Raw genomic sequence first — 13,395 nt, 5'->3', positions numbered from 1 at the left:
GTTATACCAACTTGTGAGATTAAGAGGAAAGTTAATCGGGCCTGGTGGAAATACTGTGAAACTCTAGAAAGACTATATTGGCAGCTTTGGGAATTTGTGTTTAGCAGTTGCCTCTGTTCTTATTTCATCTGTGACTTGAAAATGAGGTACATAAATAACTTGAAAAAATCTTTTCCTTTATAATCAATGTTTAATAGCGTTCAGAGGTTTTTTTAAATACATGGGCCCTAATTGCCAGAAAAACCTCTCTTTATGAAAAATGGCATTAAAAATATTTAGACCATAAATGAAGTTTATTCTGTTTACCAAACAATATTTTTTTCCCATTATATCAGAAAGAAAATCCTTCACATTAGCTTATTAGTAATTACTGAGTGAAAGTAAAACTAGAACTCAGCTCACTGATAAGGTTAAATTTTCACGAGCTATTTTAACCTTTTTAAAGGAATCTTGGAGGGTTTTTTTCTTTGCCGTAGTATTTGAGATGGGTGTGTTTGTTTCAGGTCACCTTGTAGATTACATTCTGCTTTTGAGCTACTAAGTGACGTAATATTACTAACCCAGTTTAGCAAAATTATGTTTTTCCTGTAACATTCAGGATCATTCAGCAGTTGGTTCGTTTCTACTCACTGAGAAATATATGTATTTTTTTGGGGGGGTGGATATTCAGATAGAAATATAACTTAATTCTTAACTGTTCAGCTTCCATAGAGACTGCACTTCCAGCTCTTGTTGTTCCCATCTTGGAGCCCTGTGGTAATTCGGAGTGTCTACACATTTTTGTAGATTTGCATTCTGGAATGTTCCAGTTGATGCTTTATGGACTTGGTAAGTTACTAAATGATAGACTCACTCAAGGTAAAGAAAAATACTTTTAACAAAAGCAGAATAAAAATTTTTTGCCATAAGGTATTGGGAGGGGTGGTATAAACAGTGTATGGAAAGTAGATATGGAAGGAATAATTCTGGCTGATGTCTATTCCTTGGGGCCCATTTTAACTCTCTTGTACCAGAAGTGAAACTCCCCAGTATGAAGTACAGTCATGTTGTTTCTCTTATGTAAAAGTAATAATATTGATGGCTGATCTTTTCTTAGATTAACTATTTTACCACTAATAGTAGGGTGTCATGGAGAAGACTACAATCTAATGTCATTCACAGCTGAAGAACAAATTTATGACAGTATAAACATCTCAGATGACTCAGGGTACAGAATCCTGTAGGAAAGGATTTTTTTTCTGGCTTAAACACAGTAGAAATTGAAGCTTGATTTCTAGCATGTTCTGTTACCAAGTTGGTGTTCTGAAATGATGAAATACTAGGAACTTAGTGTTTTTGTATTGCTGATGGAATAGTGTTCTTGAATATATTAGCACATTTACCATTTGAAATTAATATTAAGCTAGATAGATTGATGAAAATAAAAGGCTTTCTGGTTATATCGTATGGCTATGTCGTATGGCTATAAAGATAGATTTTTCTATGAACTGCTTATGGAAAACTGGCCTCATTACTTTGAATCACATCACATTTATGATGGCTAAATGATAAGTGACACATTAGGAAATTGTTGTTTGCGCTTCAAAACTTCATTTAACTGTTTTCTTGATGATTAACACAGTACCTACTCATAAGTAGAAAAACTAAACATGTAAAAACGAGAGGAGCAAAAAAGTAGTTGCCTGTTGGTAATTATTGTTTTTAGGGGATATATGCTTGTCTTAGCTCAGGCTGCCATAACAGGGAACCACAGAGTGGGTGGCTTAAATAACAGAAACTTATTTTCTCACAGTTTTGGAGGTTTCAAGTATGAGATAAGGTTGCCACCATGGTCAGGTTATGGTGAGAGCTTTCTTCCTGGCTTATAGTCATCAGCCTTCATGCTGTATCCTCACATGGCAGGAAGAGAGAGAGAGCAAGCTCTCTGGTGTCTCTTTATAAGGGCACTAATCTTATATGAGGGCCTACCCTCATGACCTTATCTAAACCTAATTATCTCCCAAAGGCTCCACCTCTAAACACTATCACATGAGGAGTTAGGGCTTCAACATATGAATTTGGGGGGATGCAGTTCAATCCATAGCAATGCTCTTCTAATTTTTTCTATACTCCTTTCTTTAGTTGAACTCATTTTATATTTTGCTTTTTGCTCAACATTCTATTATTAGCATTTTCTAGGTCATTAAAAATTCTAAGTGACATTTAGCAAGCTAATCTTCAGCCAACAGATCGTGCTTATGCCAGAGATCATTTGTGTTTAATAAATAAACATTTTAATGGAGTTTTATAATTTTTAAGGTTCTAAGTCTAGTAATACTATGAGTTTGAAATACATACAAATTAATAATATTAACTAATTAGACTAAGAATTTTGGTAATTAAACTATAGGCAAAGAATTAATTCGTGTTGTTTGTTACTTGTTCTTCCTGCTAATGTACATTTGCTATTAATTATCCCTAAATGTTAAAGAGGGAAAACAAATTAGGTTAATTTATGCCTCATGACGCGTTCCGTTTAGTTTTTCTCTGACTCAAAAATAACACTACTTTCTGCCTAAAACAATAATTTTCATTTAAATTTTGGGCTACCTGGATATCTTGTGTCTCATGTAAGCAATTAATTAATGAAGTACTTTATGTTATAGACCAGGCCACACTGGATGACATGGAGAAGTCTGTGAATGATGATATGAAACGGATCATTCCTTGGATTCAGCAACTTAAGTGAGTTTATGTAGTTCAAAACTAAAAATGGAAACTTCTTTTGACAAGATAATATTTTCTTCTCCATCATTACTCTTGATCACCCACTATCCTTAATGTTTATGACATGAAACTTGAGTACCTTTTGGTACTTAGAATCTAAATTTTCTTGGAATAGGTCCAAGATGGCAGTGCTTTGTATCAAATTCCCCTCTAGAGCAAATATAGGTATGAAGGGCATGACACTCAGCTTTGATTCACTCAGCTTTGACACTCACATTTTCTCCTGTGCAAGCACTCTCCCAAATACTTACACAATGAATTTTATTGTATCTAGTGTTCTTTGCAGTAGAGTCTTATTTGCTCTTATCTGGGATAATCTTCATGGTATGAATCTACCAGCTGACACTTTCAGAGTAGTCATTTCTGCTTCTCTAATACTGTCATTCAGTTTGTCTCAGAATCCTTTGAATGCTTCAGACTGTTAAACTAAATAAAACTGAAAATGGAGCTAGAGATAATTGTGTGAGGTTTCATTACCACCCTGGTACACAAAGGTACCATTATGGCAACTCTAACAGACTCTTTTTAAATCGATAAAACAGAATTCCAAGGGATAAAAATAAATATCAGAGATTAAAACCAAACTGGCAAATGGCGGGGTGGGGGAGTGGGGGTGTGGGGGTGTGGGGCCAGACTGTTCAGTGGGATTTAAATGCTTAAATCTTGATAATTCACATCTTGTATAACTTAACGCTTTTGGGCAGTTCCAGCTAGTAGAAATATAACCTAAAACCAGAAAGTCAAGTCCCAAAAGCTTTAAACTTATCAAATGTGTACCTATACTTAAACTCACATTATTTATAGGAAAGGTCCCCTGGTTGTCACTTACAGTGGTGCTTCTCAGATGATCTTTGGTGAATGACCAGTTTATCACTAATCTATCATGGGACGTTAAATTTTTTGAAATAACTATTGAAATATAATGTACATATCGTAAAATTCAACTGTTTTAAGTGTACAGTTCAGTGACTTGTATTAAATTTACTGAGTTTTGCAACCATAACCACAATCCAGTTTTAGAACAATTAGAACATTTCCGTTGCCTCAAAAAGATGCTCATTTACAGTTAATCCCCATTCCCAGCCTCAGCCCCAGGCAACTATGAATCTACTTTCTGTTTTTGTAGATTTTTCTTTTCTGGACATTTCATATAAATGGAATCATAAAGTATGTGGTCTTCTGTGACTGGCTTCTTTCATTTAGCATAATGTTTTGGGATTCATCCATGTTGAAGCATGTACCAGTACTCCATTCCTTTTTATGGCTGACTAACATTCCCTTGTATGGCTAGGCCACATTTTATTTATCCATTCATCAGTTGATGGACATTTGGATTGTTTCCACTTTTTTGGCTCTTATGAATAACACAGCTGTGAGTATTCATGTGCAAATATATGGCTAGACTTCTCATTCCACTAGGAATGGAATTACTGGATCATACAGTAAATTTAAGCTTTTAAAGAAGTTGCCATACTAGTATGCAAAGTAGTTGTGCCATTTTACAGTGACATCAGCAGTGTATGAGGGTTTCCATTTCTCTACATCCTTGTCAGCGCTCATTACTGTCTTTGACAGTAGCCATCCTAGTGAGTGGGACAGGTGTCTGACTGTGGTTTTTACTGACATTTTCTAGGGACTAATGGTGTTGGGCATCTGTTCATGTGATTACTTTTTTTTATAACATGCAATGAAAACAAATTCTAGAAAAAAGAATTGAAAAAACATGTTCAAAATATAAGCCTCCATTTTTTTTATTAGAGTGAACAGACATAAAATTGCATTTCAATACATAAAATCAGAACAAAAAATACAAGAAAAAAATTCAAAATCTATATATTTTTCATTGAAAGTGAACATATACAGACAAGATACTCTTCACTCAAATTTGTTTTTCTTTTTTTTCTTTTTTTATCATCTTTATTGGAGTATAATTCCTTTACAATGGTGTTAGTTTTTGCTTTATAACAAAGTGAATCAGTTATACATATACATATGTTCCCATATCTCTTCCCTCTTGCGTCTCCCTCCCTCCCACCCTCCCTATCCCACCCCTCTAGGTGGTCAAAAGCACCGAGCTGATCTCGCTGTGCTATGCGGCTGCTTACCACTAGCTATATTTTACGTTTGGTAGTGTATAGATGTCCATGCCACTCTCACACTTTGTCACAGCTTACCCTTCCCCCCCCATGTCCTCAAGTCCATTCTCTAGTAGGTCTGTGTCTTTATTCCTGTCTTACCCCTAGGTTCTTCATGACATTTTTTTCCCCTTAGATTCCATATATATGTGTAAGCATACAGTATTTGTCTTTCTCTTTCTGACTTACTTCACTCTGTATGACAGACTTTAGGTCCATCCACCCCACAACAAACAACTCAATTTTGTTTCTTTTTATGGCTGAGTAATATTCCATTGTGTATATGTGCCACATCTTCTTTATCCATTCATCCGATGATGGACACTTAGGTTGCTTCCATCTCCTGGCTATTGTAAATAGAGCTGCAATGAACATTGTGGTATGAGTTTGAGAAGGATAGGTATTAGCTCTTCTCTAAATGTTTGATAGAATTCGCCTGTGAAGCCATCTGTTCCTGGGCTTTTGTTTGTTGGAAAATTTTAATCCCAGTTTCAATTTCAGTGCTTGTGATTGATCTGTTCATATTTTCTATTTTTTCCTGATTCAGTCTTGGCAGGTTGTGCATTTCTAAGAATTTGTCCATTTCTTCCAGGTTGTCCATTTTATTGGCATAGAGTTGCTTGTAGTAATCTCTCGTGATCTTTTGTATTTCTGCAGTGACAGTTGTTACTTTTCCGTTTTCATTTCTAATTCTATTGATTTGAGTCTTCTCCCTTTTTTTCTTGATGAGTCTGGCTAATGGTTTATCAATGTTGTTTATCTTCTCAAAGAACCAGCTTTTAGTTTGATTGATCTTTGCTATCGTTTCCTTCATTTCTTTTTCATTTATTTCTGATCTCTTTATGATTTCTTTCCTTCTGCTAACTTTGGGGGTTTTTTGTTCTTCTTTCTCTAATTGCTTTCGGTTCAAGTTTAGGTTGTTTATTCGAGATGTTTCCTGTTTCTTAAGGTAGGATTGTATTGCTATAAACTTCCCTCTTAGAACTGCTTTTGCTGCATCCCATAGGTTTTGGGTCGTCGTGTCTCCATTGTCATTTGTTTCTAGGTATTTTTTGATTTCCTCTTTGACTCCTTCAGTGATCACTTCGTTATTAAGTAGTGTATTGTTTAGCCTCCATGTGTTTATATTTTTTACAGATCTTTTCCTGTAATTGATATCTAGTCTCATAGCGTTGTGGTCGGAAAAGATACTTGATACGATTTCAATTTTCTTAAATGTACCAAGGCTTGATTTGTGACCCAAGATATGATCTATCCTGGAGAATGTTCCATGAGCACTTGAGAAAAATGTGTATTCTGTTGTTTTTTGGATGGAATGTCCTATAAACATCAATTAAGTCCATCTTGTTTAATGTATCATTTAAAGCTTGTGTTTCCTTATTTATTTTCATTTTGGATGATCTGTCCATTGGTGAAAGTGGGGTGTTTAAGTCCCCTACTATGAATGTGTTACTGTCAATTTCCCCTTTTATGGCTGTTAGTATTGGCCTTATGTATTGAGGTGCTCCTATGTTGGGTGCATAAATATTTACAATTGTTATATCTTCTTCTTGGATCGATCCCTTGATCATTATGTAGTGTCCTTCTTTGTCTCTTCTAATAGTCTTTATTTTCAAGTATTTTGTCTGATATGAGAATTGCTACTCCAGCTTTCTTTTGGTTTCCATTTGCATGGAATATCTTTTTCCATCCCCTCACTTTCAGTCTGTATGTGTCTCTAGGTCTGAAGTGGGTCTCTTGTAGACAGCATATATATGGGTCTTGTTTTTGTATCCATTCAGCCAATCTGTGTCTTTTGGTGGGAGCATTTAGTCCATTTACATTTAAGGTAATTATCGGTATGTATGCTCCTATTCCCGTTTTCTTAATTGCTTTCGGTTCGTTATTATAGGTCTTTTCCTTCTCTTGTGTTTCTTGCCTAGAGAAGATCCTTTAGCATTTGTTGTAAAGCTGGTTTGGTGGTGCTGAACTCTCTCAGCTTTTGCTTGTCTGTAAAGGTTTCAATTTCTCCATCAAATCTGAATGAGATCCTTGCTGGGTAGAGGAATCTTGCTTGTAGGTTTTTCTCCTTCATCACTTTAAATATGTCCTGCCAGTCCCTTCTGGCTTGCAGAGTTTCTGCTGAAAGATCAGCTGTTAACCTGATGGGGATTCCCTTGTGTTATTTGTTGTTTTTCCCTTGCTGCTTTTAATATGTTTTCTTTGTATTTAATTTTTGACAGTTTGATTAATATGTGTCTTGGCATGTTTCTCCTTGGCTTTATCCTGTATGGGACTCTATGTGCTTCCTGGACTTGATTAACTATTTCCTTTCCCATTTTAGGGAAGTTTTCAACTATAATCTCTTCAGATATTTTCTCAGTCCCTTTCTTTTTCTCTTCTTCTGGAACCCCTATAATTCGAATGTTGGTGCGTTTAAAGTTGTCCCAGAGGTCTCTGAGACTGTCCTCAGTTCTTTTCATTCTTTTTTCTTTATTCTGCTCTGCAGTAGTTATTTCCACTATTTTATCTTCCAGATCACTTATCCGTTCTTCTGCCTCAGTTTTTCTGCTATTGATCCCATCTAGAGTATTTTTAATTTCATTTATTGTGTTGTTCATCATTGCTTGTTTCATCTTTAGTTCTTCTAGGTCCTTGTTAAATGTTTCTTGCATTTTGTCTATTCTATTTCCAAGATTTTGGATCGTCTTTACTATCATTATTCTGAATTCTTTTTCAGGTAGACTGCCTATTTCCTCTTCATTTGTTAGGTCTGGTGGGTTTTTATCTTGCTCCTTCATCTGGTGTGTGTTCTTCTGTCTTCTCATTTTGCTTAGCTTACTGTGTTTGTGGTCTCCTTTGTGCAGACTGCAGGTTCGTAGTTCCCATTGTTCTTGGTGTCTGTCCCCAGTGGCTAAAGTTGGTTCAGTGGGTTGTGTAGGCTTCCTGGTGGAGGGGACTAGTGGCTGTGTTCTGGTGGATGAGGCTGGATCTTGTCTTTCTGGTGGGCAGGTCCACGTCTGGTGGTGTGTTTTGGGGTGTCTGTGGACTTACTATGATTGTAGGCAGCCTCTCTGCTAATGGGTGGGGTTGTGTTCCTGTCTTGCTAGTTGTTTGGCGTAGGGTGTCCAGCACTGTAGTTTGCTGGTCGTTGAGTGAAGCTTGGTGTTGGTGTTGAGATGCAGATCTCTGGGAGATCTTCACCATTTGATATTACGTGGAGCTGGGAGGTCTCTTGTGGACCAGTGTCCTAAAGTTGGCTCTCCCACGTCAGAGGCACAGCACTGACTCCTGCCTGCAGCACCAAGAGCCTTTCATCCACACAGCTCAGAATACAAGAGAGAAAAAGTAGAAAGAAAGAGGATAAAAGAAAATAAAGTAAGATAAAATAAAATAAAGTTATTAAAATAAATATTATTAAGAAAAAATTTTTTTAAAAATGTAAAAAGAAACCGGACGCACAGAACCTTAGGACAAATGGTGAAAGCAAATCTATACAGACAGGGCTTCCCTGGTGGCGCAGTGGTTGAGAGTCCGCCTGCCGATGTAGGGGACACAGGTTCGTGTCCCGGTCCGCAAAGATCCCACATGCTGCAGAGCGGCTGGGCCCGTGAGCCGTGGCCGCTGAGACTGCGCGTCCGGAGCCTGTGCTCCGCAACAGGAGAGGCCACAATAGTGAGAGGCCTGCGTACCGCAAAAAAAAAAAAGCTATACGGACAAAATCTCACACAGAAGCGTATACATACACACTCACCAAAAGAGGAAAAGGGGAAAAAATAATAAATCTTGCTCTCATAGTCCACGTCCTCAATTTGGGATGATTCGTTGTCTATTCATGTATTCCACAGATGCAGGGTACATCAAGTTGATTGTGGAGATTTAATCCGCTGCTCCTGAGGCTGCTGGGAGAGCTTTCCCTTTCTCCTCTTTGTTCGCACAGCTCCCGGGGCTCAGCTTTGGATTTGGCCCCGCCTCTGCATGTAGGTCACCTGAGGGCGTCTGTTCTTCGCTCAGACAGGGCGGGGTTAAAGGAGCAGCTGATTCGGGTCTCTGGCTCACTCAGGCCAGGGGGAGGGAGGGGTACGGATGCAGGGCGAGCCTGCAGAGGCAGAGGCCAGCGTGACCAGCCTGAGGGCGCTGTGTGTTTTCCCAGGGAAGTTGTCCTTGGATCACGGGATCGGGCTGCAGAAGCTCCCGAGAGGGGAGGTGTGGATAGTGACGTGTGCTCGCACATAGGCTTCTTGGTGGTGGCAGCAGGGGCCTTAGCCTCTCATATCCGTATCTGGGGCCCGCGCTGTTAGCCCCGGCTCGCACCCGTGTCTGGAGCTCCTTTAAGCAGCGCTCTTAATCCCCTCTCCTCGCACACCAGGAAACAAAGAGGGAAGAAAAAGTCTCTTGCCTCTTCGGCAGCTCCAGACTTTTTCCCGGACTCCCTCCCGGTTAGCTGTACTAGCCCCTTTCAGGCTGTGTTCACGCCGCCAGCCCTCTCCCTGCACTCTGACCGAAGCCCGAGCCTCAGCTCCCAGCCCCGCCCGCCCCGGCGGGTCAGCAGACGAGCCTCTTGGGCTGGTGAGTGCCGGTCGGCACCGATCCTCTGTGCGGGAATCTCTCCACTTTGCCCTCCGCACCCCTGTGGCTGCGCTCTCCTCCGCGGCCCCGAAGCTCCCCCCCTCCCGCAGTCTTCGCCCGTGAAGGGGCTTCCTAGTGTGTGGAAACCTTTCCTCCTTCACAGCTCCCTCCCACTGGTGCAGGTCCCGTCCCTATTCTGTTGTCTCTGTTTATTTTTTCTTTTGCCTTACCCAGGTACGTGGGGAGTTCCTTGCCTTTTGGGAGGTCTGAGGTCTTCTGCCAGCATTCAGTAGGTGTTCTGTAGGAGTTGTTACACGTGTAGATGTATATCTGATGTATCTGTGGAGAGGAAGGTGATCTCCGAGTCTTACTCTTCCTCCATCTTCCGCCCGTAACTCACTCAAATTTTTTTTTTCTTCTGCAAAGTCGTAACAAAAAGTTGAGTGAGGGCTTCCCTGGTGGCGCAGTGGTTGAGAGTCCGCCTGCCGATGCAGGGGACGCGGGTTCATGTCCCGGTCTGGGAAGATCCCACATGCCGCGGAGCGGCTGGGCCCATGCGCCATGGCCGCTGAGCCTGCGCCTCCGGAACGGGAGAGGCCACAACAGTGAGAGGCCTGCGTACCGCAAAAAAAAAAAAAAAAAAAAAAAAGTTGAGTGAAATAGCAATCCCATATATGCTTTGAAAGAATATCTTGTATGTATTATTCACACATTTATAATTTATATATATTACATTTGTAATAGATTTAGATTTTTAATGTGGCAAATGAGCTTGTTTCTGGTTTGTTGTAATTAATCTCGGTTGGATTGTTGATGATGAAAATCACAGGAGATAATGTGTATCTTAAGTGTTTCCATGGTTTTTTTAAAATAACATCCATAGTAGAGATACCAGTCTCACAAAGGTATGTTGATGAGAGTGGACGTAGAGATCTGAAAGCAGTTTTTGCAAGTTCAGAATATTCGTTTTTAACTGTCATCCAGAATGAGGCAAGTATTGGTGTATTTTAAAAATTTATTTTCATTGTTTTATTAATAGTTCTAGCAATTGATCCTGTGAAGCTGTAGTTAAATTTGTTTTTCAGGGTGAAAAAGCAGTTTCCAGATGCTATACATTTTGGGGGGTAATAGTTGACAAAGTGCCCTTAAAATATTATATTATTAAACATGGCTTTACTGTACATGACTAGTACATATTTTGTATCCCATGTGGCTCACCACAGAAATGCAACAACATCCAAACTGGTCTGTGCCCTGTTATGCAAGGCAAGCCTAGTGATCGTGATCTTGGATGTTGTGGCACTGTTATGTTGCTATGAAAAGCTTCTATATTTGTATTCTTATATTTTGAGTTGTCTCATTGTGGATCAGTGAGAGTTTGTGTACCAATCATTTTATCCCTTTTTCACATATTATATGGTATCCTAGCCTCAAGGATAGACAGTCAGATAAAAGGAATAAGAGGAGTACTGTAGTAGAAGCATCAAAGTGAAATCTGGTGGCTTAACTGAGAGAGCGGGGAAGAAGGTAAGCAACACTTACTGGCACCTGCTAGGCATACCTGTCACTTTATTTGCACAGTATAAAAACTGGGACTGAATATCTCCAGTGATACCAGAAAAATGAGATACTTTTATACTTATTGTTTGTTGTTCTATTTTGTTTTATAAACACTTCAGGCATTTTATAAAAGATGTTGAGATTAGTTTGTGCTGTCTTATAAAGCATAGGAAATCTTTCATCTCCTATAATAAACTGATACAGTGTCTCAGCCTTAATACTAGTTAATTCTACCTTATTAATTAAAATCCATTCACACTGCAGTTTAAACTCCTTAAACTAGAACTAGAACTAACAGTCCAGTACAAAACTAGAGGAATGATTCATCATTATGGTCATGTGTCCTTTTACTAGTTCAGTTAAATTTCATATTAATTGGTTTCTTAGTGGTCTTTAATCTATTTATAAATCAGTAGCGCACAGTTAATCAGAAAAGTCTATGATTTTGTGATTTGGATTATCTCTTTTAAGGTTTTGGCTTGGACAACAGCGTTGCAAACAATCTATAAAACACTTGCCTACAATAAGCAGTGAAACATTGCAGCTGTCCAATTATTCGACCCATCCTATTGGAAACCTTTCTAAGAATAAGCTGTTCATTAAACTTACCCGTCTTCCACAATACTACATCGTAAGTATGCAAAGGGGTGATTTGGGTGATCGAGTTCAGTAATTCTATTAGTATCTTGAATAATTTATTGTTTGCTTTAACTTGCAAACGTATTTTATTGGATATTTGAATTTTGTATGGTGATTCTCAACCCGGGAGAGGGGAGAGAGATGGTAGGGATGAGGGAGAGAGGAAAATCATGTCTGTAAGAAATTATATAATGATTAGGCAGGGTTGGTGAATATAAGGTATGCCCCTATCCCTCACCCTAGGATCTCTCCTGTAGTGAGGCCTAGGTTCTGCTTGGAATGAGGCATCTCTGTGTAAGAAAAAATTTGAAAGCAACTACTGTGAAGGTTTGGAGATGTTTTGGTGTCAGATAAACTTGTTTGGCTCTAATCAAATGTTAACTTGCATAACGCTGCCTTTTAAATATGGCTGACTAAAGTAGCTTTATTTTCTCATCCTTAATTGATTGAAGGCATATATATCCATTTTATTGATTGCACGTACCTTTCAATACACTGTAAAATCCTCATTCCTTTTACACTCCAGATGTTTTCTAGTAGTTTCTTTGAGATCATTGAATTGGTTAAAATTTGAAAGAGTTTGAAATATGGACTCATATATTTTATAAATATATTTCCTGCTTGTAGAAATTTTTGTGTATACCAAGTAGCTATTTCTAGATAAGATTCTAAGGTGTTTGAAACAACTTAATTCAGGATTGTTGGTTGAAGGTAATGGGAGTGCATTTTTTTTTAAGGTTTTAAGCTGTACTTTTAAAAGATACTGTCATAAAAAGGTAGCCTGATATATCTTAAGTTAGGGTTACTTATGTCGATGAATAAGTCTGTCATTGATGTGAAGTTCACTTTTTTCTGAATTCTAAAATACCAGCTGTGGAACTAGATCTGGCACGTGACAGAGGATTGTTGTTTCAGTTCTCTGTGAGCTGCCCGGTCTACATATGAAATGATATACATAATAATCAAACCTATGAACACACAAAGATCTTTTGTACCCAGCCACACACAGAAGTAAATGGTTATAATTTATTACTTTCTGACCTTATTTAGTATCAACAAAAAGCCAGGCTTTAAGCCTCAGTGACTAGTGATTTACTATAAAGCAATAATTTCTCGTGGTTTAGACCAAAACTGAATGTATACTACTCTTCATCCTTCATCTTTCTCACTTAAGGATGATACGTTCATAGTAGTGGGAAGAACTACCATGGACATTAAGAACAGGGGAAAGTCTTCCTGCCTTTAAATGTCTTTCTGCTATTTTACTTTTGCCAGCTGTATTGAGATATAATTTATATACAGTAAAAATTCAGATGTTTTAGTGTCTGAAGTTTACAAAATGCATACAGTTTTGTAACTGCCATCATCCCCCAGAACTCCCGCATGCTCTCCTCTATAATCAGGCCCTCCCCCCACTCTCATCCAGTGACCATGGACCTGTTTTCTGTCTCTGTAGGTTTGCCTTTCAGTTTCGTTTCTTTCACTCAGCATAATGCCTTTGATTGTCATCCATATCGTTGTATATATGATAGTTCATGCTTTTTATTGCTGAGTAGTGTTCCATGGTATGGATGTATCACAGTTGTTTGACCAGCCTCTCATTGGAGGCCATCTGGGTTGTTTCCAGTTTGGGGCAATTGTGAATAAAGCCGCTATAAGCCTTTGCATATAGATTTTTTTGTGAGCATAAGTTTTCTTTTGGATAAGTAACTAAAAGTGGGATTGTTGGGTCATACACTAAGTGTAT

The 13,395-nt window shown here is 38.6% G+C and overlaps 1 protein-coding gene across 6 annotated transcripts in view; it reads left to right on the top strand.

The window, feature by feature from the left end:
* The window catches only part of MED14 (mediator complex subunit 14), a 75,412-nt gene that overhangs the window by 21,421 nt on the left and 40,596 nt on the right, over nucleotides 1-13,395 (top strand). For 5 of the 6 annotated variants that reach the window (XM_079910765.1, XM_079910763.1, XM_079910766.1 and 2 more), the window contains 3 exons: nucleotides 703-828; nucleotides 2,646-2,724; nucleotides 11,481-11,640. In XM_079910765.1, the coding sequence (XP_079766891.1) occupies nucleotides 703-828; nucleotides 2,646-2,724; nucleotides 11,481-11,640 (365 nt within the window). The remainder of the gene's footprint in view (nucleotides 1-702; nucleotides 829-2,645; nucleotides 2,725-11,480; nucleotides 11,641-13,395) is intronic. The other variant, XM_079910764.1, reaches the window with a different exon arrangement.

This window comes from Stenella coeruleoalba, assembly GCF_951394435.1.
Source record: "Stenella coeruleoalba genome assembly, chromosome: X".
In the NCBI taxonomy this organism is placed as follows: Eukaryota; Metazoa; Chordata; class Mammalia; order Artiodactyla; family Delphinidae; genus Stenella; species Stenella coeruleoalba.
Note: the sequence above shows the minus strand (reverse complement) of the source record. Positions and strands in the feature narration are given on the sequence as shown.